The sequence below is a fragment of the Halichondria panicea genome, chromosome 11, assembly GCF_963675165.1.
Source record: "Halichondria panicea chromosome 11, odHalPani1.1, whole genome shotgun sequence".
Taxonomy (NCBI): domain Eukaryota; kingdom Metazoa; phylum Porifera; class Demospongiae; order Suberitida; family Halichondriidae; genus Halichondria; species Halichondria panicea.
Window position 1 is genome coordinate 3,763,492 of NC_087387.1, and position 27,688 is coordinate 3,791,179.

A 27,688-nucleotide genomic window follows, 5' to 3' on the forward strand; every position below is an offset into this window, starting at 1 on the left:
GATCTGCAGCTAACGCTGCTTTGCCCTGCAAGTAGTGCTCACTAGTTAGAGTTGTGCCAAGAAGTATTGTTTAGTGTTGGTAGTTTCAGTGCTTGGTAAGCGTGCAAAGACGGAGATAAATGTCTCACTGACGATTATCGATGCATTCGGCAGCTCATTTCTCATGACCACCATTCCGTCCGCAAGCAAGTTATTCTTTCCAAATTTTGGGGAGCTGTTACTTTCTTACCCATCTGTAGATCCATGTAGTTAGTTTTGTGCAAAATTGTCTTGTGCTTCGTGCAATAGCCGCCGATTATAGGTGTCTGGCGAAGATAGGTTACTTACTCTATATACCCTCCCTGAACTAAATACTAAATTAAATACTAAATTATTTACATACCATAGTTTTGAGCTAGTGTGGGCACATCTAAACACATTTTGTTTCTCTCCTCCACAGTCAACGATGAGTGATGTGTCTCCAGGGGAGGAGTTCGTGAGCTCCCTGGGAGCAGACCAGTCGATCCGCATCACTGTGAGACCAGTGGCCACAGTACACAACACTCGCACTGCTAAGCTGGGAGGGGCAAAGACAAACACCATCACCTACACTCACACTTCCCTGGTCAAGAACACCAGAAGTGATTATGTTAACATCAAGGTCTCAGAACAAGTGCCTCTCAGCACTGATGACAGAATCAAGGTACAGCAACTGTCTAGTCAGCTGGTGTTTGCTAGTACTTTCATTCAATGTCATACTGCAACTAGCTAGCAACTGTCAGACTAACATGCAGGCTATTTGCTACGAGTGACCACAGTGCATGTTGTAAAGAGGTACGACCAACGTCTTCTCTAGTGACTATAGTAGAAATGAAAGCACCGCAGGTGCTGATGCCTCGGTGGAGGTGTCAAACTGAAAGCTAAAGCTACTACTATTACAGCAATAGATATTATAATTATCGTGATGAACATTTTTGCATAAATTTTGCTGCGTGCAGGCAGAATCCAGAATCACAGAAAAACTCAAAGAGTGGGTACTGATCGACCATGATTGTTGTTAAAACGATCGATGCCAAAAGTCCAAGTGTAAAATTAATAGCTGCATCAGAAGAGCCTTGCAGCTCTCTTCTCACTCTTGCAACTACCAATAGCTATAGCGTTCTAGTGCAGAGCTAGCTACTAAGTAGAGTAGCAACACTCCATGGACAAGTTTTCTACGCACTCTTTTGAAAAGGCTGCAATGACAAGCAAAACTAGGCATAACTCGAGGACAAAGCATTATTTTGCAAATCCACGAATTAAAATCCAAGAAAACATGGCTAGAAGCCTATAGAAACTCTTACTTGCACTTCATTGATCCTCAAGCAGCTCTATAGCAGTCTACACATGACAGACAGATACACACACACACAAACACACTACCGTATACCTCGCTTGCGCATGCGCACCGAGGCATAAAAAATCCAAATTATTGGTTGTTCACTGCTCTTCCTACAACTGTGTTTCCACGCACTGTATTATACATGAACAACAACTTTGAGTGTATATAATTGGGGCGAGCGAAGCGAGTCCCTTAGTTAGTCATGCACGTGGTCTGGGTGGTGTATGTATGTCGTGGACCGGCAAGGCTGTCATGGACCGGCATACGATATTTGCTTTTGTGACTCGTGATCCTTTACCAATTTCTACGTGAGTCAATATAAACTTTAGCTCGAAAGATACAAAACTAGCGATATAAAGGAGGATCCTCAGAAACAGCTAAAAAGAAAGAAAGGAGGCTTGCTAGACCCAGAGAAAGATACAGGGCACACAGGAGCAGCAGGAAGTGAAGGTAACTGACTCAAAGGGTTCTGCAGGTGTTTGCCTAACATAAATAAATGTTGTGTAGAAAGTGCACAAGCCAGCAGAAAGTGGCCAAACATTATTAAATGTTCATTACACTTACAGAGACTCCAGAGGCCACACAGGCATGCTTGAAGCAATACATGCAGGCATAGGTATACAGAGTGAATCCCGACATGCCTCTATTCGAACAATCTATACTGTTCAATCCAAGATGCTGTTTATATCTGCAGTCATGCCAATAATGTCCATCTATCAATTACCACTTGGACAATATGAATACGCAGGCCATGTCATCAACCTGCCACAAGATATAGTGTCATTTGCACAATATCTTTCAGCAGAGTTGGATGCGTCGCTTGCCCCATGGCGCTTGCGTCACCCTAGTTATATTTTGATACATAATAGACACTCTTGTTCTCTCTTCAGGTGAGTGTGGTTGACCCTGCTGTGAGGAAGGTGGGTGACAAGTTTACTCTCCCGTTTGGTCACGTTCAACTCAACAAGTCTCACAATATGGAATGGCATGCAGCCCTGGGGGCCGGCTCAGAGTGTGAGCTCAAGCTGATCTACACTGTAGAGCACCCGGCACAAGATGGAATCTGGGGTATACTGTAGAGCACCCAACGCAAGATGGAGTCGAAGTAACATACTTTAGTTTGTTGGCTTATAATCTGGTAGATCGTATTTTACTTTTTTATCTTGAACCACATCATTTTTACCTGTTTTTTTACTATGGAAGTCAGTATATACGTGTTGATAGATCTAGTTACATGTATTATATACTGTATAATTAATTATTATTGTTCCAAGAGAGAAGCGAGGCTCTATTAATAATTAGGTCACATTAAGATTTGGGTGCCGGTGCCTAGTGGTATATAGTTGCTGCAGACTGTTTGTGCAAATTGAAGTGTAATGATTGCACACACCAGAGCAATTTTTCCAAAGATAGTCGATCATTACCTAGTAGTATTAAAAAACTTTGGGGGTGTGGTCGTCCGAGATATAAAAAAACTTGTCTTTCTTCGATCTCTACTGAGGTGAGTATTAAGAGGGGGATGTCAGTGAGTAGTCTGTTTGATAATGCTCTTCACACTGTGATGAGGGATTTCCCCCTCCACGAGCACCAGCTGTATGCACTTCCTCGGAGTGTCAAGACCAAACTGATGATGTCTGTCACAAAGAGAGGCATCTTCTCAGAAAGAAACATGGCTTCTGTAAGAATAATTATTTGTCCTGTAGTAAAGTTGACGAGCCAAGTATATACGTACAGACGTTCACCCCTCCTGGTGAAGCACAAGCTGATTTATACACATTATTATGATTGTAGGCTTGACAAAACAGTATGTTACCAGGTCTCATCCCAGTATGATGTTTCTCTGATGTAATTATTGTAGATGCAAGACTATACACTGTGCTAGACTCACTGGCCACTCCTATCATCACTTCTTGAGGATTCAATCCTCAAGAAGTGATGATAGGAGTGGCCAGCGAGTCTACAGTGCAGTATAGCATGACGCATTGAATGTCCACACACACACACACAGCTTCTCCATGAAGACATAATTGATGTGGACTTGAGTGAATGTGTTGTTAGTGAGAAGATGCTCCATTTCATATCGTTAGTATGTACAAGACTGAGGAAGCTATCCCTTAGCTCCCCACACGGCTGTCGGCACAATCTAACATCAAGAGGTGAGTGCAATCATCTAACAATCATTACAGAGCTCTCTGAGGATTTAAGTATAAAGAAAACCTTTCACTTTTTGTTGTTTGTCGGCTAGGTACTCTGATAGTGACTCTTACGGCTACATTGTACACGTAGGTATTGCTTGAGTAAATCGTTGCAACAAGTAGTTTTGTGATCACTCATTCTGGTAAATTCATAGTCTTGCTGGTAAATTGAGTGGTGCTCACCAGAGGTTGGCCACGCGTTCCCTTTGTTTCTTTGGCTGCTAGCTGTCTTAGTGTACATGTAGCGCCAGTTGATTTCTAATGATGGTTTATCTACGAGACTAAGCAGGAGATGCCTCTTCAGAACCCAAAAATGCAGGCTCAGAGATTGAAGTCGAAATCAAGGCCAACACAGGTTTCTATAAGCCTCGGTGCGCCACGTTTATGACGCATGTTTAACCTCCTTTGGGTGCTCACTTACACAGACAACCCCCCCCCCCACACACACACACAGCTTTTTCCAGCCTCTTCACTCGCTGCAATAGACTAACAGTTCTCAACACCCGATGTTGCACACTATTTGATGACTCTGCAGTTTTCACCCTCACACAAACTAACTCATTCCTCGTTTCACTCTGTCTGTCTGGATGTCACATGATCACTGACCAAAGTTTAGTAGCGATTGCCCACAAGTCCAAATACCTGAAAGTGCTGGACCTCACCAAGACTAAGGTGTCACATTTGTACAGTGGCTTGACCATGATTATACCTAGTATATCCAGTAATCAAGTAATGGTATTGTAGTCAAGCCTAGCTTGAGGGCAGGGGGTTTGCGCATGCATGCGCACTAGTATCTAAATGAGTTAGACACTGTTTTGTCGGTGTCCATGTGATTTAGAAGCCCCCAGCCACTTTGTAGTACCTTTGCTATGCTCAGGATACTAAATCAGTGCCTTTGGGCTTCTAAATCCCATACACACCTCCAAAACAGTGTCTGCCTATTTATTCTCCTGGTAGCTGTGACGTACCTACATGTACTGGGGCTTGGGCTGTAATTTAATTATTGACCGTACTTGCCACGATACTGAATGATGTGCTTTGTGCTCCATTCAGATTACGAGTGATGGTCTAAGAGCCATCAGTTCGGGGGTCTGTGGAAAAGTGCTTAAGGTAAACCTGCACATTTTAATGTAGACTAGTTCACAGTTGTTGTAATTATATAAATCCATTGAATTGAGTCTCAGCATCTTATCTATGCATGCCAACAGTGCTGGCTTGCCCAGGACTCTAGCAGTTAGTACTATACATGTACTTATGTTACTTAATTCTTTTTTCTCTCCTCTAATATGAGAGGGTAGCAGTTGTTACAATTGTTGTTCCCACATGCATGCACAGGAGCTAAACATAAGCCATTGTCTCAACGTGACTGATGACGGTGTGCAGTGTCTGGTGCAGCACTGTCCCAGACTCACTATCCTGGTAACACACTCGTGTCCACAGCTCACTCACAAGTCTAGAGACACTCTCAGTACACTGGGACTCAAGCAGCTAACATGGACTGTGTATCTCTAGCAAAGCAATTCATCATCTATATATAGAGACATTGTACTGATAGTTCTCATTTATGCACTGTGTCATTATAATTATTCCTTCAGTATGATAATTATTAGGAGTGAGTTTATGAAATTGATGTGAAGATGCAAATTATAGGCTCAACTCCCTATAAATTCAATACAGACACAAAGCTACACGTATACAAAATGATCATAATTATTACAACTCATCGTCCCTATGAGTCAATGTTCCATGAGACAACACTGACGGATGTATGGCCCACACAGTGGGTCTATCACAGTGGGGATCATGACTTCCACAGAACTGGTTAAATGTGCTCTCAGTGGAGAAGCCCATCAACTGACGATCCTCCCGAATACGAAATGAGAAGGTTGATTCAGACGTACCTGTATGTGTGGGGGAGAACATGACAGAATGAGTGACGCACACTGTACTTCTATTCAGATTTAAATGTATCGATTCTACTGTGTGATCAATAAAATTATTTATTAATTAACTCACTGTATAGCGCGAAATTTTTAAGGCACTTATATTTCGTGGATTGGCCTCTAAAAGCATTTCGTTGCACAATTTTTCACGGAATGCCACGCTTATAAATCTTTGCATGACAAAATTAAAAAACAATTTTCGTGGACTTAATTTTCTTGTAGGATTGCTAACCCAAGAAATCCGGCAGTCAAGGGCCGGTACATTTTAGTGTCACTGTGTGTAGATAATACTGAGTTCAGTAAGCACATGACCATGCACTCACCAACAAAATATGTGGCACGTGCAGCAATCCACTGGTCAATAATGGCCACTCCCCCATCTCCAAACTTCCGCAGCTCACTGTGGGATGGCTGATACCACACCAGGTTTCTCACGAGACCTCCCAGCAGCTCTTTTTCTGTGTGTGTATACCAGATTGATCTCAACACTGTTGCCAGTTTTGAGTGCTAAATACACTGATCGAGCTACATGTGTGAACACTACCACGCATAAACTAGTACTCTTAATGAGTGATAATTATATTTTGCAGTAAAATTAAGTGACTGGCCTCAGTAAGTAAGCAATTGGTACACTAATTAGTTCTAAACTGCAAGTTATAGCTATTATGTCATGCGTCGAGTCTCTCACCTTCTGGAGTAGCATCAGAGGAGAGAAAGACGCGTTCCAGATTTTGCTCATTCTTGAGTTTGTTGATCTGTCTGGCTGCATCCTCCAGTGAAGGCACTTTGTCTGAGTGAGTCAGTAGCGAGGTTTGTCAGTCTCATTAAAGCTTATAGGTAAGAGCGATCTAAGTATTAAACTTATGTGTTAAAAAACGGAGGAAATCTATTACCAAGTTCTATTGGCCAATTAAAGTATTGAAAGCTTACTATCTCACAATAGTCGACTCAAACTTAACTTAGGGAAAATAAAAGAATCAAGCTAGTGCAGTGCTTCCGATACTGAGAAGGGTCCTCACCTGGTCGTGCATAGATATAGTCTCCTCTCCTGAGATGCACAGACAAGTACCCTCCACCACCATCCTTAGGGGACACACGTCCATTCCCTAGGCCGGGGTCATAGTTCAGTTGCGTTCTCATGAACTGGTTACCCTTCTCTCTTAGGCGCTGGGCGTACACCATACTGGAGCGAGCCTGTAGGAGTTAGATCTAAAAAGTGAAACGTCCTAATACTATTTTAATCGTACATGTACCGAATAGCGGGAAATTTTCGCTATTTGGCTTCAGAGGCCTCAGCAGAAATTTTGGGGGTTCTAATATACGCGGTTCAATGCCAGGAAACCACCAATAGCTTTGCATGTAAAATACCAGTTGCATGGGAGTTTTAATTTTCATGTTACTTCTCTGCCCTCGAAAACGCAAAATTTGCACCACACAAAAATTTCCCTCTATATGGTATAGGGGCCTAACTACATGTGAGTGAAGATTATTACCGAAAGAGTGTCTACTCACAGCCCAGTATTCTGATCCTCCAAACTCAGAGTGCATCACTGTCTCCATTCTCTCCAACATCACTGACCTGTACGAATACAGCGTGTATTGCATAATAATTATTGCGATGAGGAGTACTGTAGAGAGATAAATTTTCGCGGGGTAATATTTTCGCTCTTTGGCTCCAGAACCCTCAGCAGAAATTTTCCTAATATTTGCGTTTTAATGCCAGGAAACCACACACACCAATAGATTTGCATGTGAAATACCGGTGCGTGAGAGTTTTAATGCTTGCGTTAGCTGCGCTGCCCTCGAAAAATGCGAAAATTTCCCGCTATATGGTGCGATAAAATAATGCATTATAAGCAAACAAGAAACAAGTCTAACATAACACCTAGTACATGTAACATTACTGCATACGCTTTATTTTCGAGGAGCTAAAATTCTGGAATCAGTGTTTACTTCCTAAAGGCCTCTCTACTGTAGCCTTGGGATGTCTTATCCTTGAAAACTAATGATATCCGCGAAATATTACATGTAGCTCCGTATTACAAGTCAAGCATTTGCAAGTAGATAGATTTAAACTGATGGTTTATTGAGAGTGTTTGTTTTGTAGGGTGCTTTTTTTTCACTCAACCATTCATTATCACTTACACGTGTGTATGTTTGTTTCATAGTCAACTGAACCAGAATCATTATTAAACACCTACCTCACAGTTGCTACCTGGTGTTGCAGTAGTGGCAGCAGTGTCCTAGTGAACCCCAGCACACTGACACAGCTAAAGGTTGTCATAGTAACCTGTGTACCGAACACATTCCCTTTCCAGTCTCCCTTGGTGGTCTGTCGGTAGTGGGGGGTATCAATGCAGGGACGCTCCTCACTCATCTCCCTGAAGCCACCCTCACCCCAACCCTCGGCAAAACCTTGCAAATGGATAACCTACATGAATACCGTATTACTAGAATGTTTTTCGAGCATCAAACATAGTGAACTTTGCGAGGGTTTATCAATTCGCAACAATAAAAAAATCGCAAAACCTGAATTAGTACTAGTAAATACACACGATCCTTGCCAGAACGCAATAGTTAGATCGCAAAGGGTCAATTTTTCTGCTGATTTGGCTCATTCGCAAAGGTTTTTCATCCGCTAGTAATACGGTAGTTAGGAAAACTTGCAATCAAGGTGGGGCTATTTCCTATATTTCCTATTCATAAACACATGAAATCATGACTTTTAAGAATGTCTGGTTGGTGCCAACTACCACAGACTAATGTGGGCAGATCCCTGGGAAAAGAGAACAACATCAATACTCTTAGCTAGGATCTTTGCAATGCTAGAGAGGTGACCATCTCTTAATCTTAGAGACTAAACATTAATCTCCTAATGCAAAGAGTGCACACACACCCACACGTTCCTCCTCACCTTATTGATAGAGTGCCCCTCTCTCTGCAGATACTCCTCGTACTCAATAGAGGGCACGTACTCACTCAAACTGGACACATCGAAAAACTTATCCCACTTGACTCCGCTTTGCCCGGCTTTTGACCGCCAGTGAAGGAGGTGTGGCCACGGAGGAAGAACGAGGACCCAGTCTATCCCAGACCCTTGGAGCTCCTTGAGCAGAGTCGCTGCCCTCATGTGAACATCTCTCCTCAGATTGAACCCCTCACCAGGATTCACAGAGTAGAGGAGGTATCTTGGATCCCCGGGGTCGCTCACACACCCAGCCAATGACCACAGGCACAAAAGGAGAGGTAACCAGAGCAGAACACATGGACTCAAACTCTTCAGCTTTGCCATTTATTCATACTTTATAAAATTAATTGTATATCACTCTTTACCATTATCTAAAATTACATAGCCAGTCCCGAATGTTTTCTATTTTAACACTGGTGCAAAGACTACAACTTTGTGTCATTTTTTGGAGGATTTGATAGGAAAATAATTTATTATACAATCATGCAAGCTCAGTGATTACAACACATAAATTATTGGCTAACAAACCAACATCACAGTAGATCGACAAGTCAGTTCGGGGTTATAATTCTTAATCGTCTCAATAGTTCAAAGAGTTCGAACCAAAATTAATTAGAAAAGCTGCTCGATCCAAACAATGTAATAGTGGAGTCTTTTGGTTTCTTTTAAGCAGGGTATGTGGACCCATAGGAGGAACTGGGATGGTGGCGGTAATAGGGATGGTAACGTGGACGTGAGACTAGCAGAGGGCGTGCAGGGGCAAACAGTTCACTTCGTGTGTTTGCACGTTCATTAATTATCTTGGCATTACTTGTCTGCTCGTGCATCACAGCGCTAGGCGTGTCCTTGAAGTCAGCATAAGCAGTGTTCATAGGTACATGTACTTCTACGTTACTAATTTCTTGTGTTGAGCTCTTAACTTTGGTAGATGTATCTACTTGCACTTTATGGTTGATAACAGTTGAACTTTCTGTTTTTTCGAAGTTGGATTCAGTTACTGACATTTGTGAAGTTATTGACATTTTGTCAGTAGAATCATGATTCACTATGGAAACATATTCCACATTGCCATCATTTTCGTTAGCTGAAACGGTAGCAACTATCTCACTAGACGATTTCTCTATTTCACACTCTACTTTAGAGTTGCCTTGTTGCATAGGTAGTGAGTCAACCGAAACACTCTGTTTCGTACTAATAGTTGAATTGCTGTCTGGAACATTGATGGTTTGCAGCTCACTGGAGTTAGATATTACTTTTTTCTTGACAGCAGCTGGTTGAACTGAAGGCTTCTTCCTAGTAATGATCAGGCACAGTTGGTTTGACTCTGCATTCTTCACAATCGTTCCTGTCAGGTAGGAGTTGTGTACAGACAGTGGAGATGTGGGAACAGGCTGGGGCATATTGTTAGATTTAAACTGGGAAGTATATTGTGTAGTTGGTTTGGAAAGCTTTTCATTGCTGCAGCACTTCACCTGTACTGGTATACTAGCAGGACCATCTATGCGTTTCGACTGTTCAGTAGTACACGAATCACTACGCTGGGACTTGATTCTCGGATCACATTGACGATGTGTAATTTCACACGTTGGTTCAGTGCTGGGTGGAAGTTTGGGGGAAATTGAACGCAAGTGCCTAAAATGACTCAGGGACATTTTGGCAGAAAAAGGAACCGTCTGTTTCACAGTTGTTTTGTTGAGCTTTGGTTTTTGCTGAGCAATGGTGGCACGAGAAGAGGGGGGAGATGTGGGGGCGGTATGTGTAAGCAGTGGACGTGTTTGGGAGCACTGCTTGTGGTGAGTTGACAATAGAGGTGTGGGCACATCACTTGATTTTGACTGCACAGGGGTGTCAATAGTCAGGTGAGGTGGTTTATTGTGAATAGGAATGCCATCAGACAGAGAAGTTGGTTTGGAACGTTTTGACTTCGGCACATCACTTGATTTTGACTGTACAGGGGTGTCAATAGTCAGGTGAGATGGTTTATTGTGAATAGGAATGCCATCAGACAGAGAAGTTGGTTTGGAACGTTTTGACTTCGGCACATCACTTGATTTTGACTGTACAGGGGTGTCAATAGTCAGGTGAGATGGTTTATTGTGAATAGGAACGCCATCAGACAGAGAAGTTGGTTTGGAACGTTTTGACTTCGGCACATCACTTGATTTTGACTGCACAGGGGTGTCAATAGTCAGGTGAGGTGGTTTATTGTGAATAGGAATGCCATCAGACAGAGAAGTTGGTTTGGAACGTTTTGACTTCGGCACATCACTTGATTTTGACTGTACAGGGGTGTCAATAGTCAGGTGAGGTGGTTTATTGTGAATAGGAATGCCATCAGACAGAGAAGTTGGTTTGGAATGTTTTGACTTCGGCACATCACTTGATTTTGACTGTACAGGGGTGTCAATAGTCAGGTGAGATGGTTTATTGTGAATAGGAATGCCATCAGACAGAGAAGTTAGTTTGGAACGTTTTGACTTCGGACTAGGCTGGGAATAATAATCTCCCTGCATAGATGTCAATGTATCAGCAGTACACATACCATCTGTATCAACACACTGGGTCGGATCATATTGATAATGTGTAGTTTCAGGCTTTAGTTGAGTGATGAGTGGTGAACGGGTGACAAGTGGGAGCAGGTCCTCGACAGTACTAGTAGACACAGGCGATTTGGTACCAAGATGAGCCGTAGTAGTTTTACGCTTCTGTTGAGGCAAAGTGATAGAGTTGTCTTTATCTTTGGTGAATAGCCATGAGTCCTTGTATTTTGTTGATATTTTCCTTTGTCTGCCTGAGCTTCTCCGTGTTATTCGATCCTTTTTACTTACCACATGCTCAGAAGTAAGCAAAATGTTAGTGTCCCATGATGTGTCATTTGGAAGATCCACTGTAACTTCCGTTATGTGATCATTATTGCTGTGATGACACAATTCGAAATCTTTATCGGAAAACGAAATATTATAATCATTCACATATACCTCAGATGGTTGCTCAGGTTCTTTTGTAAGTGATCCAATGGGAGAAGCCGGAATCAATTCGTTTTTGTTCAATACTGCTGTGTTTATCTCTGAAAGTTGTTTGTTAACTTCATGATCAGTTTCACCGCTTGAAGCTAGTTGTTCAGTGACTACTGGGTCAGCTGAAAACTCGTTTGTACTTCCCTCAAGATATTCAATTTTGCTTTCTTTCTCATCAGCTGCAGCAGTATCCGTACTTGTAGTTGGTAATAAAGTAGACTCGTGTTGTATTTCAGCCTCCAAAATTCTCTCTTTTGATGAACTTTGTTCACATTCGAGTTCGATACATGCAGGTTCTGATGCAAAGGCTTCTTCCATGACTAGTTGTTCTCTTGTGTCACTGAGTTTAATTGTTTTTGCATCACACATCATTTGTACACTACTGTCAGTTTCTATTTTACTCTGCTCAGACAGAACTTGAGATGATGTGGTAGAAAGTTTAATTGGAGCTTCGCATGGTGATGAAATTGATTGCACTTGAACGGGAGACACTAGATTAGATTCTATGAGAAATGTGCTATCTATATCGCCCTCTATAGCTAGTTCTTGTTCTGCAGTGTTCTTGAAAGGTGGTTCTATAGTGAGTTGGACTGTTCCTGTGCTACACACAGTAGTTATCGGCTTTTCCATGTCAGCTTCTCGAGTACTTTCCTCTTCTGGGAGTGCTACACTAGGGGCCATGTGTGGCAGCACAGGTTCCCAATGAACAGAAGCCATTGGTACAGAATTAGCTTCTTTCGCACTTTGTTCTTTTTCAATCTCTACAGGCAAGCTTTTCATTAAGGTTTCGAACTCACGAAGTTTTTTTTCTGTTACTGATGGTGTTGATTCAATTGTCTGTGCAAAAGATATGGATTTTGTTGCTAGAGTATCGTACGACTCATATTGTACAGATGGGATTTGATTTTGTTGAACAATTTTCGTTAACATTTCTGTAGACAAGCTTTCTTTAGGGTCCTCTAAAGATTGTTCCTGTAGTTCTCGAAACTCTTCTATTGATGAGTGAATTTTAGACATTTCTTTGTTTCCGCCAGCCTCCACAGAATCTGTGGATGGATTAGGGATTGATTCTCCATGGGCACTGAGTATCGTCCTGTCTTCTACAGCAGTACTTTCTTCTAGTGTAGCAATCTCCATGTGCTGTGCATTCACTGAAATGTCTTTTCCATCATCCTCTGGAGATATGATCTGTTCTGAGAGGGGATTGTCATTTGAGTCCCCGGTGCGCGCTAGATCATCGATTGACTGAACTGAAACTGTGCCTTCAGAATTGTCCTCTCCAAAACAGATGGCTAACTGTTTATCTATTGAATTAGTGTCTTCAGAGCCTGCATTGTCAACATAGTTTGTCATTGTCCCTAGAGAAGTGGTATGTGTGTCTCTTTGAATACTGACTATTGGGAAATCTTTCAAAATAGTGCTTTCTTCTAACGTATATTTCATGTGCTGTGCATTCATTGATGGCTGCTTTGTTATGAGAATTGCGCTGTCTATATCGCCCTCTATAGGTAGTTCTTGTTCTGCAGTGTTCTTGAAAGGTGGTTCTATAGTGAGTTGGACTGTTCCTGTGCTACACACAGTAGATATCGGCTTTTCCATGTCAGCTTCTCGAATACTTTCCTCTTCTGGGAGTGCTACAATAGGGGCCAAGTGTGGCAACACTGGTTCCCATTGAATAGGAGTTACTGGTACAGGACTAGCTTCTTTTGCAATTTGTTCTTTTTCAATCTCAACAGGCAAGCTTTTTATGGAGGTTTCGAACTCATAAAGCGGTATTTCTGGTGTTGATTCCACATTCATCTCTTGTTGATTTGTCTGTGCAAGAGACGTGCACTCTCCCCTCTCAGTTGCTAAAGAATTGTATGACTCACATTGTATCTTGTTTGTTTCCATAACTGGATGTTTTTGAACAATTTCCGTTAACATTTCTGTGCACGAGCTTTCTTTAGCGATCTCTTCTATTGGTGAGAGAATTTCAGACACTGCTCTGTTTCTGCCAGCCTCCACAGAATCTATGGATGGATTAGGGATTGATTCTCCATGGGCACTGACTATCAGGATGTCTTCTACAGCAGTGCTTTGTTCTAACGTAGCAATCTCCATGTGCTGTGTTTTTATTGATGGTTGCTCCTCTGTCTGCTGGATATCTTTTCCATCATCCTCTGGATAAATATTCTGTTTTGAGAGGGGATTGTCATTTGAGTACGCTAGATCATCCATTGACTGAACAGAAACTGTGCCTTCAGAGTCTGTACCTTCAAAACAGATGTCTGCACATTCACCTATTGATATTGTGTCTTCAGAATCCGCATTATCAATAAAGGTCTTCGCTAGAGAAGTATATGTGTCTCTTTGAACACTGACTCTTGGGCAATCTTCTACAGCAGTTCTTTCTTCTAACGTACATTTAACAATCTCCATGTGCTGTGCATTTATGAGAACTTCACTGTCTATATCGCCCTCTATAGGTAGTTCTTGTTCTGCAGTGTTCTTGAAACGTGGTTCTATAGTGAGGACTGTTCCTGTGCCACACACTGTAGTTATCGGCTTTTCCATGTCAGCTTCTCGAGTACTTTCCTCTTCTGGGAGTGCTACACTAGGGGCCATGTGTGGCAGCACAGGTTCCCAATGAACAGAAGCCATTGGTACAGAATTAGCTTCTTTCGCACTTTGTTCTTTTTCAATCTCTACAGGCAAGCTTTTCATTAAGGTTTCGAACTCACGAAGTTTTTTTTCTGTTACTGATGGTGTTGATTCAATTGTCTGTGCAAAAGATATGGATTTTGTTGCTAGAGTATCGTACGACTCATATTGTACAGATGGGATTTGATTTTGTTGAACAATTTTCGTTAACATTTCTGTAGACAAGCTTTCTTTAGGGTCCTCTAAAGATTGTTCCTGTAGTTCTCGAAACTCTTCTATTGATGAGTGAATTTTAGACATTTCTTTGTTTCCGCCAGCCTCCACAGAATCTGTGGATGGATTAGGGATTGATTCTCCATGGGCACTGAGTATCGTCCTGTCTTCTACAGCAGTACTTTCTTCTAGTGTAGCAATCTCCATGTGCTGTGCATTCACTGAAATGTCTTTTCCATCATCCTCTGGAGATATGATCTGTTCTGAGAGGGGATTGTCATTTGAGTCCCCGGTGCGCGCTAGATCATCGATTGACTGAACTGAAACTGTGCCTTCAGAATTGTCCTCTCCAAAACAGATGGCTAACTGTTTATCTATTGAATTAGTGTCTTCAGAGCCTGCATTGTCAACATAGTTTGTCATTGTCCCTAGAGAAGTGGTATGTGTGTCTCTTTGAATACTGACTATTGGGAAATCTTTCAAAATAGTGCTTTCTTCTAACGTATATTTCATGTGCTGTGCATTCATTGATGGCTGCTTTGTTATGAGAATTGCGCTGTCTATATCGCCCTCTATAGGTAGTTCTTGTTCTGCAGTGTTCTTGAAAGGTGGTTCTATAGTGAGTTGGACTGTTCCTGTGCTACACACAGTAGTTATCGGCTTTTCCATGTCAGCTTCTCGAATACTTTCCTCTTCTGGGAGTGCTACAATAGGGGCCAAGTGTGGCAACACTGGTTCCCATTGAATAGGAGTTACTGGTACAGGACTAGCTTCTTTTGCAATTTGTTCTTTTTCAATCTCAACAGGCAAGCTTTTTATGGAGGTTTCGAACTCATAAAGCGGTATTTCTGGTGTTGATTCCACATTCATCTCTTGTTGATTTGTCTGTGCAAGAGACGTGCACTCTCCCCTCTCAGTTGCTAAAGAATTGTATGACTCACATTGTATCTTGTTTGTTTCCATAACTGGATGTTTTTGAACAATTTCCGTTAACATTTCTGTGCACGAGCTTTCTTTAGCGATCTCTTCTATTGGTGAGAGAATTTCAGACACTGCTCTGTTTCTGCCAGCCTCCACAGAATCTATGGATGGATTAGGGATTGATTCTCCATGGGCACTGACTATCAGGATGTCTTCTACAGCAGTGCTTTGTTCTAACGTAGCAATCTCCATGTGCTGTGTTTTTATTGATGGTTGCTCCTCTGTCTGCTGGATATCTTTTCCATCATCCTCTGGATAAATATTCTGTTTTGAGAGGGGATTGTCATTTGAGTACGCTAGATCATCCATTGACTGAACAGAAACTGTGCCTTCAGAGTCTGTACCTTCAAAACAGATGTCTGCACATTCACCTATTGATATTGTGTCTTCAGAATCCGCATTATCAATAAAGGTCTTCGCTAGAGAAGTATATGTGTCTCTTTGAACACTGACTCTTGGGCAATCTTCTACAGCAGTTCTTTCTTCTAACGTACATTTAACAATCTCCATGTGCTGTGCATTTATGAGAACTTCACTGTCTATATCGCCCTCTATAGGTAGTTCTTGTTCTGCAGTGTTCTTGAAACGTGGTTCTATAGTGAGTTGGACTGTTCCTGTGCTACACACAGTAGTTATCGGCTTTTCCATGTCAGCTTCTCGAGTACTTTCCTCTTCTGGGAGTGATACACTAGGGGCCACGTGTGGCAGCACAGGTTCCCAATGAACAGAAGCCACTGGTACAGAATTAGCTTCTTTCGCAATTTGTTCTTTTTCAATCTCTACAGGCAAGCTTTTCATGGAGGTTTCGAACTCATGAAGCGGTATTTCTGCTATTGCTGGTACATATATAGACTCCACATTTATATCTTGTTGATTTGTCTGTGCAAGAGACGTGGACTCTCCCCTTTCAGTTGCTAAAGAATTGTACGACTCACATTGTACCTTGTTTGTTTCCATAGCAGATGGGATTTGATGTTTTTGAACAATTTCCGTTAAAACTTCTGTGAACGAGCTTTCTTTAGGGATCTCTAAAGATTGTTCCTGTAGTTGGTCTTCCAATAGTGAGAGAATTTCAGACACTTTTTTGTTTCTGCCAGCCTCCACAGAATCTGTGGATGGATTAGGGATTGATTCTCCATGGGCACTGACTATCAGGACGTCTTCTACAGCAGTGCTTTGTTCTAACATAGCCATCTCCATGTGCTGTGCTTTTATTGATAGTTGCTCTTCTCCGTCATCCTCTGGGTAAATGTTTTGTTTTGAGAGGGGATTGTCATTTGAATCCCCGGTGCGCGCTAGATCATCCATTGACTGAACTGAAACTGTGCCTTCAGAGTCTGTACCTTCAAAACAGGTGTCTGCACGTTCATCTATTGATATTGTGTCTTCAGAATCCGCATTGTCAACAAAGGTTGTCGTTTCCGCTAGAGAAGTGATGTAAGTGTCTCTTTGAACACTGACTCTTGGGAAATCTTCTACAGCAGTTCTTTCTTCTAATGTAGCAATATCTATGTGCTGAGCTTTTATTGATGGTTGCTCTTCTCCGTCGGAAATGTTCTGTTGTGAGAGAAGATTGTCATTTGAGTCCCCGGTGTGCGCTAGATCATCCATTGACTGAACAGAAACTGTGCCTTCAGAGTCTGTACCTTCAAAACAGACGTCTGCACGTTCATCTATTGATATTGTGTCCTCAGAATCCGCATCGTCAATAAAGGTCTTTGCTAGAGAAGTATATGTGTCTCTTTGAACACTGACTCTTGGGCAATCTTCTACAGCAGTTCTTTCTTCTAATGTACATTTAACGATCTCCATGTGCAGTGCATTTATGAGAATTGCGCTGTCTATATCGCACTTTATAGCTAGTTCTTGTTCTGCAGTGTTCTTGAAACGTGGTTCTATAGTGAGTTGGACTGTTCCTGTGCTACACACAGTAGTTATCGGCTTTTCCATGTCAGCTTCTCGAATACTTTCCTCTTCTGGGAGTGCTACACTAGGGGCCACGTGTTGCAGCACAGGTTCCCAATGAACAGAAGCCACTGGTACAGGATTAGCTTCTTTCGCAATTTGTTCTTTTTCAATCTCAACAGGCAAGCTTTTCATGGAGGTTTCGAACTCATAAAGCGGTATTTCTGGTGTAGATTCCACATTCATCTCTTGTTGATTTGTCTGTGCAAAAGACGTGCACTCTTCCCTTTCAGTTGCTAAAGAATCACATTGTATCTTGTTTGTTGCCATAGCAGATTGGATTTGATGTTTTTGAACAATTTCCGTTAAAATTGTGGATGAGCTATTAGGGACCTCTAAAGATTGTTCCTGTAGTTGCTCTTCCAATGGTGAGAGAATTTCAGACACTTCTTTGTTTCTGTCAGCCTCCACTGAATCTGTGGATGGATTAGGGATTGATTCTCTATGGGCACTGACTATCAGGACGTCTTCTACAGCAGTGCTTTGTTCTAATGTAGCCATCTCAATGTGCTGTGCTTTTATTGATGGTTGCTCTTCTCCGTCATCCTCTGGGGAAACGTTCTGTTTTGAGAGGGGATTGTCATTTGAGTCACCGGTGTGCGCTAGATCATCCATTGACTGAACAGAAACCGGGCCTTCAGAGTCTGTACCTTCAAAACAGACGTCTGCACATTTATCTATTGATATTGTGTCCTCAGAATCCGTAATGTTAACAAAGGTTGTCGTTTTCGCTAGAGAAGTGGTGCATGTGTCTCTTTGAACACTGGCTCTTGGGAAATCTTCTACAGCAAATCCTTCTTCTAATGTAGCAATATCCATGTGCTGTGCTTTTATTGATGGTTGCTCTTCTCCGTCATCCTCTGGGAAAACGTTCTGTTTTGAGAGGGGATTGTCATTTGAGTCACCGGTGTGCGCTAGATCATCCATTGACTGAACAGAAACTGTGCCTTTGGAGTATGTACCTTCAAAACAGGTGTCTGCACGTTTATCTATTGATATTGTGTCCTCAGAATCCGTAATGTCAACAAAGGTTGTCGTTTTCGCTAGAGAAGTGGTGCATGTGTCTCTTTGAACACTGGCTCTTGGGAAATCTTCTACAGCAGTTCTTTCTTCTAACGTAGCAATATCCATGTGCAGTGCTTTTATTGATGGTTGCTCTTCTCCGTCGGAAATGTTCTGTTTTGAGAGAGGATTGTCATTTGAGTCTCCGGTGTGCGCTAGATCATCCATTGACGGAACAGAAACTGTGCCTTCAGAGTCTGTACCTTCAAAACAGGTGTCATCTATTGACATTGTGTCCTCAGAATCTGCATTGTCAATAAAGGTCTTCGCTAGAGAAGTATATGTGTCTCTTTGAACACTGACTCTTGGGCAATCTTCTACAGCAGTTCTTTCTTCTAACGTACATTTAATGATCCCCATGTGCTGTGCACTCATTGATGGCTTCTTCGTTATGAGAATTGTGCTATCTATATCGCCCTCTATAGGTAGCTTTTGTTCGGCAGTGTTCTTGAAAGGTGATTCTATAGTGAGTTGGACTGTTCCTGTGCCACACACGATAGTTACCGGCTTTTCCATGTCAGCTTCTCGAATACTTTCCTCTTCTGGGAGTGCTACACTAGGGACCACGTGTCGCAGCACAGGTACAGGATTAGCTTGTTTCGTAATTTGTTCTTTTTCAATCTCAACAGGCAAGCTATTCATGGAGGTTTCAAACTCATAAAGCGGTACTTCTGTTATTGCTGGTGTTGATTCCACATTCATCTCTTGTTGATTTGTCTGTGCAAAAGACGTGGACTCTCCCTTCTCAGTTGGTATAGAATTGTATGACTCACATTGTACCTTGTTTATTTCCATAGCAGGTGGGATTTGATGTCTTTGAATAATTTCCGTTAACATTTCTGTGACCTCTAAAGGTTGTTTTTGTAGTTCTCGAAGCTCTTCCATTGGTGAGAGAATTTCAGACACTGCTTTGTTTCTGCCAGCCTCCACAGCATCTGTTGATGGATTAGGGATTGATTCTCCATGGGCACTGACTATCAGGACGTCTTCTACAGCAGAGCTTTCTTCTAATGTAGCAATCTCCATGTCCTGTACTTTTACTGATGGTTGCTCCTCTGTCCGATGGATGTCTTTTCCATTATTCTCTGGAGAAACGCTCAGTTTTGAGAGGGGATTGTCATTAGAGTCCCCGGTGTGCTCCATTGAGTGAACTGAAACTGTGCCTTCAGAGTCGGTACCTTCAAAACAGGTGCCTGCACGTTCATTTATTGATACTGTGTCCTCAGAATCTGCATTTTTAATTGTCGTTTTCGCTGGAAAAGCAATATTGAGGGTGCGATCACACCCAGAGTTCACTGCTGAATGCAGGCTAGGACAGTGTAATGGTGATGGCATTATAGGACTATTGACTGGAGTGTTAATAAACGGTGCTCGATCTTGGCTTCCACGCAGCACTTCAGGGGAACTTGAGTAGTTTTTAGGGCGGTCATACATACTATCCATGGGGAGGGCAGGGCCATAGAAGTCACTGGTTTCATTCCTGCCATGCAATTCTTCAGGCGAACTTGAGTCTGAGTTTTTTGAGTGGTCACACATATCCATGGGTAGGGCAGGGCCAAAGAAGCCACTGGCTAGATTCCTGGGAGTAAATACATATGATTGGTCACATGGTTTTGGCTGTTTGTCACGTGACAGTAATGATTGTCCTTGAGTTGATGACCCAGAACTGTTTTCAATTCTCCTGGAGGGTGTAATTTGTTGCTGGTTTGGTGTGACTTGCTGTACAATTGAGGGCATGGAGCGACTCAGTGATGTACCAAGCTCGGGATTTGGACGATGCGTGGGGGGATAGGAATGGATTCTGCTAAAAGAAGATCCCCTCGACCTCGAGCTTCTCTTGTGCATGTGTTGATGAAAGTTAGCCATCAACTGCTGCATATCAATACCACTCCTCGAGCCAGCACTTCTATGCTCTGAATTGGTTCTCTCTTTTCGATGAAAAATACTAGATGGTTTCGTGTCGAAACTCTTCTTAGGGTATTTGGTTTCTCTGTCCTCTGGGCTCGATCTTTTAGCCCTAGCCTTGGCCAGCAGCTGAGCAGCAGTAAGAGAGGGCTTTTTGGGGGTAGTTATTGGGGGATTCTCAAAATTTAACTCAGCAGAGGACTTCAGTTGGATGGAGATGGCTGCATCGTACAGTGGACTCGACTCTTTGTCAGATGTGTTTACTGAGGTCTTGGGAGGGGACTCGCTGTCTCCACGCAACTTGGTAGGCACACTTTTTTCTCTGGGGCTACATAGCCATACAAAGTTGGGCATAGGAGAGACGGTGCGTGGTGTTTCACTTTTCAATTTTGGTTCAATACGGTTCAGTGGAGCATAAGTAGTTTGCAAAGCTTTATGATCATTTTTGTTCTCAGCTTCAATGAAAACACTGTCAACACATTCTGTTTTGCTGGGTTCATGGTCTGCTGGACTTTGTTTTCGAGGCGATCGTTTATCCTTAGAGTTATGTGGTGACTTTGAACCATATGATGATCGAAAGTGACTACCTCCTCCTGTCTGTGTCATGCCACCACTTTCAGGTGGCTCGGGACTTGACCTTGGAGTACTATTGTTGGAGGTGGAACTACTGGTGCTCGAACTAGAGCTGTTACAACTGCTTTGTGAGCCTTTTTCGGGGAGCTCCTCTGATTCGAACTCGGAGGGGGAGTGGCTTGGAGGTAGTGGGGGTGGGGCTGGGAATGGGGAATGTGGAATGGGAGGCTGATGAAGGTGCTCCAGGAAAGGAATTGGCACACGTGATGGGAATGTGTCATTGTCATTGTCAGTAGAGGGATGTGCAGGTTGACTAGCATCCAGACCAGGGATTACGGAACGTGGAATGGGAGGCTGATGAAGGTGCTCCAGAAATGGAATCAGGACACGAGACGAGCCGTCATTGTCAGTAGAGGATTGACTGGGTTCAGCATCAAGACTGGGGATTGTTGAGTGTGCAATAGGAGGCTGATGAAGGTGCTCCAGAAATGGAATCAGGACACGGGACGAGCCGTCATTGTCAGTAGAGGGTTGACTAGGTCCAGCATCAAGACCAGGGATTAGTTGTAGAATGGGAGGCTGATGAAGGTGCTCCATGACGACAGGCGATGGAGCTGTGCCATTGTCAGTAGAGGGACGTGCAGGTTGACTGGGTTCAGTACCAAGACCAGGGATTACAGATTGTGGAATGGGAGGCTGATGAAGATGCTCCAGGAACGGAATCAGGACACGTGATGGCGCTGTGTCATTGTCATTGTCAATAGGGGGTTGAATGGTTTCAGCATCTAAAATGGGCAGTACAACTCCTGCTGTCATCATTGTAACACTATTACCAGGCGATACGAGGTCGTCTAGAGGGTGTGATGGAGAGTATAGTTCATTTACAAGGCTATCGTCAAATAGCTCCCCCTCACTGATGTTAGAGGCTCCTGAGAACATGGGAGATGGCTGCCTTTCAATGTCAGAATCTATACTGCTCACAGACATACTAGCAGTGTCGTAGTCTGAGCCATCGTCACTGTTAAACCCCAACTCCAGCATTAGTTCTGTCAAAGAGTCCCTACAAATCTCAGCAACATCACTGTCATCACAAACACCGATCGTTTCCTCTAGTGTTTTGTTGTATTCAACAACTGTTTCTCTAGAATTTCCGCTACGTTTCGTCTGACAACTATTGTCCTTCATTCGAATATACGTCTGTGTGTAGTTGTCAGACATAGGTAGACCATCCGTTTGTACACGTCTATTCATCACCTTAGGGTCAATTTTACACTGAACACTTTGTGAATGCGTATGGTTTGACGTTTGAGAGCGTACACTCATCAATTTGAAACCCTGCCCAGCTTGCAATCGTCTAGATGTGGTTTTAACTACTGTTTGGGTAGCAGCGTCCATTTTTTCTTCGTTGTTCTCGGAATGGGTTTTCATTAAGTTGCTAATGACTTTTGACATAAACTGTTTACTAGCTTCCACTGTATTGGTATCAGAGTGGTTGGAACGGGAACGGGAAGTGGACCTTGATCGACTGCGACTTCTACTGCGACTGGACGACCTGCTCCGAGAGCGCCTCTTTGATCGCCGTGGCAATCTTAGTATGTCATCTACAGGGTATCGGTTAAACGTTGAGAACATATCACTCGGAAAATATCGGCCAAGAGATGGAGGTGCAGCAGCAGGAAATGCAACAGGAGGACGAGGTACGTCCATTTGGGGCGGGCGGAAAAAGTTGTGTGGGGTTCCAATCATCCTAGACTCCATTAACCATGGATTTTGATGATAAAAGTACTGTGGTGGTATGATAGGTGCAGCCGGGGGTGGGGGCTCTGCCAAGGAAGCCACAATCGGGGGAGCTGGAGTAGCAGGCGTGAGTGTATGAAGTGGTGGAGTTACAGAGTTCGAGGAAACGGTAGTGACAGGTGATTTGTCAAATGAGGATGGTTTTTTATTGTCATCAAACTTGACATCAGTGATCAACTCTTGAGACGAGTGGCTCTGTGTTGATGGCTTCATGAGTGGTGATTCGGTGTCTAGTATGGGTGACGACTGAGTGGATATGGTTAACGAGGTGCTACTCGCTGCACTGACTGTGGTGGTGGGATAAGTCGGTGTTTTTAAACCTGGTTCGGAAAGACTAGACAGAGTTTTAAGTAGAGAAATATCAGAAGCTGTTAGTAATATGTTAGTAATATCAGAAGCTGTTAATATAGAATCAAAAACAGAATCGGTCTTTGGCGTGGAAACAGAGAGAGCTGATGCTCGAGTAGTGTCAGAAACTGTTACGGTAGAGTCAGAAACACTTGCACTGGAATCGGTTTTTGAGATGGAAACAGTAGTGTCGGTTATCAGTCTTGAATCAGGAATGACAATTGTTTGCTTCACCTCAGACGTGAGAGGTACTTTATTGAGTGGACCGTTATCATTTTCAGTATCGTCCCTTTTATCGACTCGCTCTCCATCATCAGCAGTAGAATGACGAGTAAGTGGTGCAGTAACTTCAATGGCTTCAATGGGAGGAGCTTTATCATTTGCCCTCTTATTGACCGCCCCTCGATCATCAGTTGTCAAATGGTATGTACATGTACTGTGAGCAAGAGATGTTTCAATGGGTGCAGTCTTGCCTTTATCAGTCTCTGTAAAAGTTTCCCTCATAGTGACCATCCCACCATCATCGGCAGTAGGAGTAACTTTAATGGGTGGATCTTGTTCTTTGTTAGTTTCTGTACCATTTCTCCTATTAGTGACCATCCCCCCATCATCGGTAGTAGGAGAACGTTCAATGAGTTCTTTTTTCGTCTCTGTATTATTATCGCTCTCAGTGACCACCCCTCGATCATCAGTAGTCAAATTGTACCTTTCAGACGTGAGAGGTACATGTACTTGAAGGGATGGAGTTTTTTCTTTATCAGTTTCTGTTACAGTATCATCTTCTTTCCTATTGACCCCTCCTCGATCATCGGTAGTCGAACGACGTCTTTTGTACTCTGCTAAACTAACTCGTGATTTGATTGGTCGTTCAGCCGTCTCCAATAGCAGCAACTCGGGCGCTTCTTCTTCCCCTATTAACCCCTCACACACTTCAATGACCTCTCCTGGTTCAGGGGTTTCAACGGAATGAGTCATAGGTTTAGGGGTTTCAACGGAATGAGTCGTAACAGAGGCTGGGGTTTCAACGAAATGAGTCATAGGTTTAGGGGTTTCAACGGTAATAGAGGCTGGGGTTTCAACAGAATGAGAGTCTGGTGGGGTCTTGATTTGTATCTTGACCTTCTCCTTGGTCAGTTTGAGTACGGGAGTGGCAGTAAATGCACTCAATAAAACTTTCTCTTTGGAGTTGTCTTGACTGGGAGTGCTATCTTCAGCAAATGACACTATCTTCCTCTTTTTTGAGCGTGGTTCTAGCTCCGCTGAGTCTATATCTCCTCCACTCGATATGTTAGCTGAGTGTTTATTTCTTCTCAGTTTTCGTACAAACATTCCGTGGAGAACTCTTGGGTGCTCAGGGTAAGTCATGCCTGCACAGAAAGGAGCTATGATGATGAATACGTACTACGTATATTGACAAAGAAAACACTTAGGAACCTGCTCCTAAAATACAATGTAACCTCTGAATAAGGGACACTGCATTGAACCTTTCTATTAATCGTATTACTAGTGCATGTAAAAAACCTTCAAAATCAGTAGAAACTTTGATAAGGATCGTGATGTACGTTATACAAGTCAGGGTGTCATACAACTAGTGGAGGGGGAAAGGGGAGATGTTCCCCCTCTAGCTCCAACCCCCCCCCCCCCCCCTAAAATTTGCATTCAGGTACTAGCTGAGTTGTATGACTGAGGAGTTGTATGACTGGATGTCCACAGTTGGCAATGTTAAGGGTATTTAAATAACAGTTGACCTTTTTCAGTGATTACTTTTAAAAGCATGCCTTATTTCCCTCCTCTACTTCAAAATCCTGTATGACACCCTGCAAGCTAGTAATGTTTGTGCGATTTTGTTACAATCAACACTCGCAAAACATAATAATTCATGCACTCCTGTTAGCATAGATCTATTAACACCCCCATTACTACCTCTAGATGTATTACACTGATGTACATCATGTACACTGTACATATTTATATTACAGTGATTATACTGGCAGTGTTAGACAATGACATCACACGCATTCTCAATTTAGGGTTACACTTCTAATTAATACACTTACATGAGCCCACTACTACCCATTATTTTCGGAGGTTTCACGGGATTTTTACTTTTCAATGAGCGAATTCAATGTAAAGATAACCCAAATTTGAACGCCACCCCTCAATTGCTTACCTAAATGATCAGTGAGAGTCGATGAAGGCATGAGGTAAAGCTTGACACAACCTGATAATCTAACCACACCCACCTGAAGAACGGTAATATATAACTAGCTCACATTTTGATTAGCTGCTATATATACTTACCCAGTTATTCAAGTACAGATACTGCGTAACATTGGCAACTTGAGGGCACTGGTCATCACAACTTCTAACCTCACAATAGCCGTACTCCACTTTTTCTGTCCGTACTGTAACAAAAATTATTATCAATATGACACAGCCTGCATGTGATTACATATGATATCAGCATACACTGCATACCGGTACCGTAACTTGGCAAATGAGGCAATTGAATGTTATTGGCGATTATAATTATAATTTGAATCATACTGCATGGAATTTGATCTCGTGCGATATACTGGGACTTAGAGATTTTTATTTCTGGCGACGCTTACTTTGATTCACCGAAACCATTTATGAGTAAACTTTTTGATAACTCACTGATTGCCTGTCGACCAATTATGGGGGGATCATCAAACAACTGTGTTGGAAACCTCTCATGTGCTTCTGTGACCGTGAGTCGTGAGTATATATTCAGTGTCTCATTGCTAAGGGTCAAAGGTCAATCATAAGGTTACAGGTCATAATTGAATGGATAATACGTACATCTTGAAGGGAAAGTTGTCTCCTGGCTTAAGGTATGAGAAGACGTTGACTTGAGTGAGTCGCTGGGACTTATTGTATAGCTCCACTATACCCTCCACTGCCCCAGCCAAGTGTGCCTCTGTGTGTACGAGTGCAGAAGTATGTGTGTGCATGTGGGTTAATAGGTACAAAACAACTATAATTGTTTACACATCTGCATAGCTATAGCAGGGCCGTAGATAGCTTATAGGTTTGCAGGGGTGGCAAAATAACCCTTTACTGGTCAAATTGTTGTAAATTTTACAACAACAATCTGGGAGGGAGCGTGCTATCAACTTGTGAATGTTGCATGATATCGGATTCTGTGGCAGATTGGATAGTATCATCATGAATGCGATTATCCTTTGAAGTTCTGCCAATTAGGACACAGAATATTTTCGAAGAGGAAGCAGCAAGCCATTTGTGTACACAGGCACTTCACAAGTGGACACAAGCACTACAATAGTCTACATGCTTGCTAAGCAGCTTAGTTGACCAGAGTGCAGCTTTTAATACTTCCACCGAGGCAGCAACAAGGCATAACATCGATGGTTAGTTTGTGCACAGCCATTGGACCCACGCCCATCTCTAGTTCTACTACATGTAAGCCATAACCACTTCATTGGGGGCGGCGATAAATCAAGCTAATTTGGTGGGTTGGGCTCAGATGCAAACTAAAGAGATGGAACTGTTCCAGATTGTGCGATTGAACTGGAAAGGGATAACAGTTACTAAAAAAAAGGTCAACTGTTATTTCATATCCTCTGAGTATGGCAACTTCCAACTTGCTGTGGCACCAACTTAGGCCAACTAAAACAAGGTAGCTTGAGCTAGAAACGTGCTCCTGCTTCCAGAGGCGCAGTGGAGCTCAGAATTTTACCTAAAAAAAAGGTCATCACTCGTTCTCAACAGTCAGCATGCGCATCAGATAGCCCTGCCCACATCTCAATATCATTACATCATTCTAATCGATAAAAGCATTGGGCATGTGCAGATCAGTAATTTTGGCAGATCTAGAATGCCAGGGGGGGGGCCTACGTCTACGGCCCTAAATAGGGTTAGGGTTGCTAAATAATTATATCTCACTATAGAGGTCAAAGGTTACCCGTATTACTATAGCTAGCTAGCTAGCTATTGCTATGGGGCTGGGATATTTTAAAATAGGTTACATGTACATCACAACCAGCAGATGTGCACTTACGAACTAGCTCATCGTAGCTGAACTGCCGCTTGTCTGTGACCTGCAACCACATGGATATAGATATAGTGATAAGCATGCCAGCGGATTGATAATACGATACAATACCTAGCATCTATTGTTGTGCATACAATGAGAGGTTGACACAGATGTCACTTACATCCACACACAGATCAGCGCTAGCCATCAATGCAATCACAGCACATGGAATCTCTTGTGTGAAGACCGTTGATTAATTAATATAGTCTAAACTCCACCTACATTGTAAAAAATGATTGAAAAAAAGTGTGGTGGGACACACTAAAACCGTCGCATATAGCGCTTTTTTGAAAAAGTGTGCTATATGCGACGGTTTTAGTGCGCTCACCGCACTTTTTTTTTTACAGTGTACTATTCTCTCACTCAATCTTTTTCATACATGTGCTACATATCAGGAGTGCATGAATCCTGTATCCTAGGATGTGTTCATTGCAATAAGAGCCCCACATACATGCATGTATATATAGGATGAAAGCGCTTGACAGCATGTTTCCACTACGACTTAATTGGTAGTAATAATAATTATAACTATCATCGAGCATCAGGAGTGCATGCTATCATAATCATATACAGCACTTCATGACCAGGGGCCTGATATAATTATGTATACACTAGACTTATTGAATCTCTGAGTCGATAT

The 27,688-nt window shown here is 42.6% G+C and overlaps 4 protein-coding genes across 7 annotated transcripts in view; 2 read left to right on the plus strand and 2 right to left on the minus strand.

Annotated features, from left to right (window-relative positions):
* LOC135343672 (protein F37C4.5-like) overlaps nucleotides 1-2,624 on the plus strand; it is a 59,537-nt gene extending 56,913 nt beyond the window's left edge. For both annotated transcript variants that reach the window (XM_064540649.1, XM_064540648.1), the window contains 2 exons: nucleotides 440-682; nucleotides 2,251-2,624. In XM_064540649.1, coding sequence (XP_064396719.1) covers nucleotides 440-682; nucleotides 2,251-2,439 — 432 coding nt within the window. In that variant the 3' untranslated portion in view covers nucleotides 2,440-2,624. The remainder of the gene's footprint in view (nucleotides 1-439; nucleotides 683-2,250) is intronic.
* A 178-nt stretch (nucleotides 2,625-2,802) lies between these two features.
* Nucleotides 2,803-5,457, plus strand: LOC135343907 (protein AMN1 homolog). Its single transcript, XM_064540936.1, has 5 exons — nucleotides 2,803-3,038; nucleotides 3,369-3,516; nucleotides 4,010-4,227; nucleotides 4,609-4,665; nucleotides 4,891-5,457. The coding sequence occupies exons 1-5, from the start codon at nucleotides 2,880-2,882 to the stop codon at nucleotides 5,065-5,067; spliced, it is 759 nt and encodes a 252-aa protein (XP_064397006.1). The 5' UTR covers nucleotides 2,803-2,879; the 3' UTR covers nucleotides 5,068-5,457.
* Nucleotides 5,168-8,867, minus strand: LOC135343905 (GDP-fucose protein O-fucosyltransferase 2-like). 2 transcript variants are annotated; one of them, XR_010397260.1, is made up of 8 exons: nucleotides 8,413-8,867; nucleotides 7,700-7,929; nucleotides 7,011-7,077; nucleotides 6,518-6,692; nucleotides 6,187-6,288; nucleotides 5,822-5,956; nucleotides 5,572-5,772; nucleotides 5,315-5,456 (listed from the first exon to the last, which is right to left on the minus strand). XR_010397260.1 is itself a non-coding variant. In XM_064540935.1 (7 exons), the coding sequence occupies exons 1-7, from the start codon at nucleotides 8,788-8,790 to the stop codon at nucleotides 5,269-5,271; spliced, it is 1,275 nt and encodes a 424-aa protein (XP_064397005.1). In that variant the 5' UTR covers nucleotides 8,791-8,866; the 3' UTR covers nucleotides 5,168-5,268. The 2 variants fall into 2 exon arrangements, 1 of the variants encoding a protein (XP_064397005.1); XM_064540935.1 differs by lacking the exon at nucleotides 5,572-5,772 and having other exon boundaries at nucleotides 5,168-5,456; nucleotides 8,413-8,866.
* A 52-nt stretch (nucleotides 8,868-8,919) lies between these two features.
* LOC135343904 (uncharacterized) lies at nucleotides 8,920-27,268 on the minus strand. Of its 2 annotated transcripts, XM_064540934.1 has the most exons (8): nucleotides 27,170-27,268; nucleotides 27,013-27,052; nucleotides 25,794-25,911; nucleotides 25,629-25,735; nucleotides 25,272-25,375; nucleotides 25,141-25,213; nucleotides 13,952-24,337; nucleotides 8,920-12,991 (listed from the first exon to the last, which is right to left on the minus strand). In XM_064540934.1, the coding sequence occupies exons 1-8, from the start codon at nucleotides 27,194-27,196 to the stop codon at nucleotides 9,132-9,134; spliced, it is 14,715 nt and encodes a 4,904-aa protein (XP_064397004.1). In that variant the 5' UTR covers nucleotides 27,197-27,268; the 3' UTR covers nucleotides 8,920-9,131. The 2 variants fall into 2 exon arrangements, with proteins under 2 accessions (XP_064397004.1, XP_064397003.1); XM_064540933.1 differs by having other exon boundaries at nucleotides 8,920-24,337.
* Between the last annotated feature and the right edge of the window lie 420 nt (nucleotides 27,269-27,688).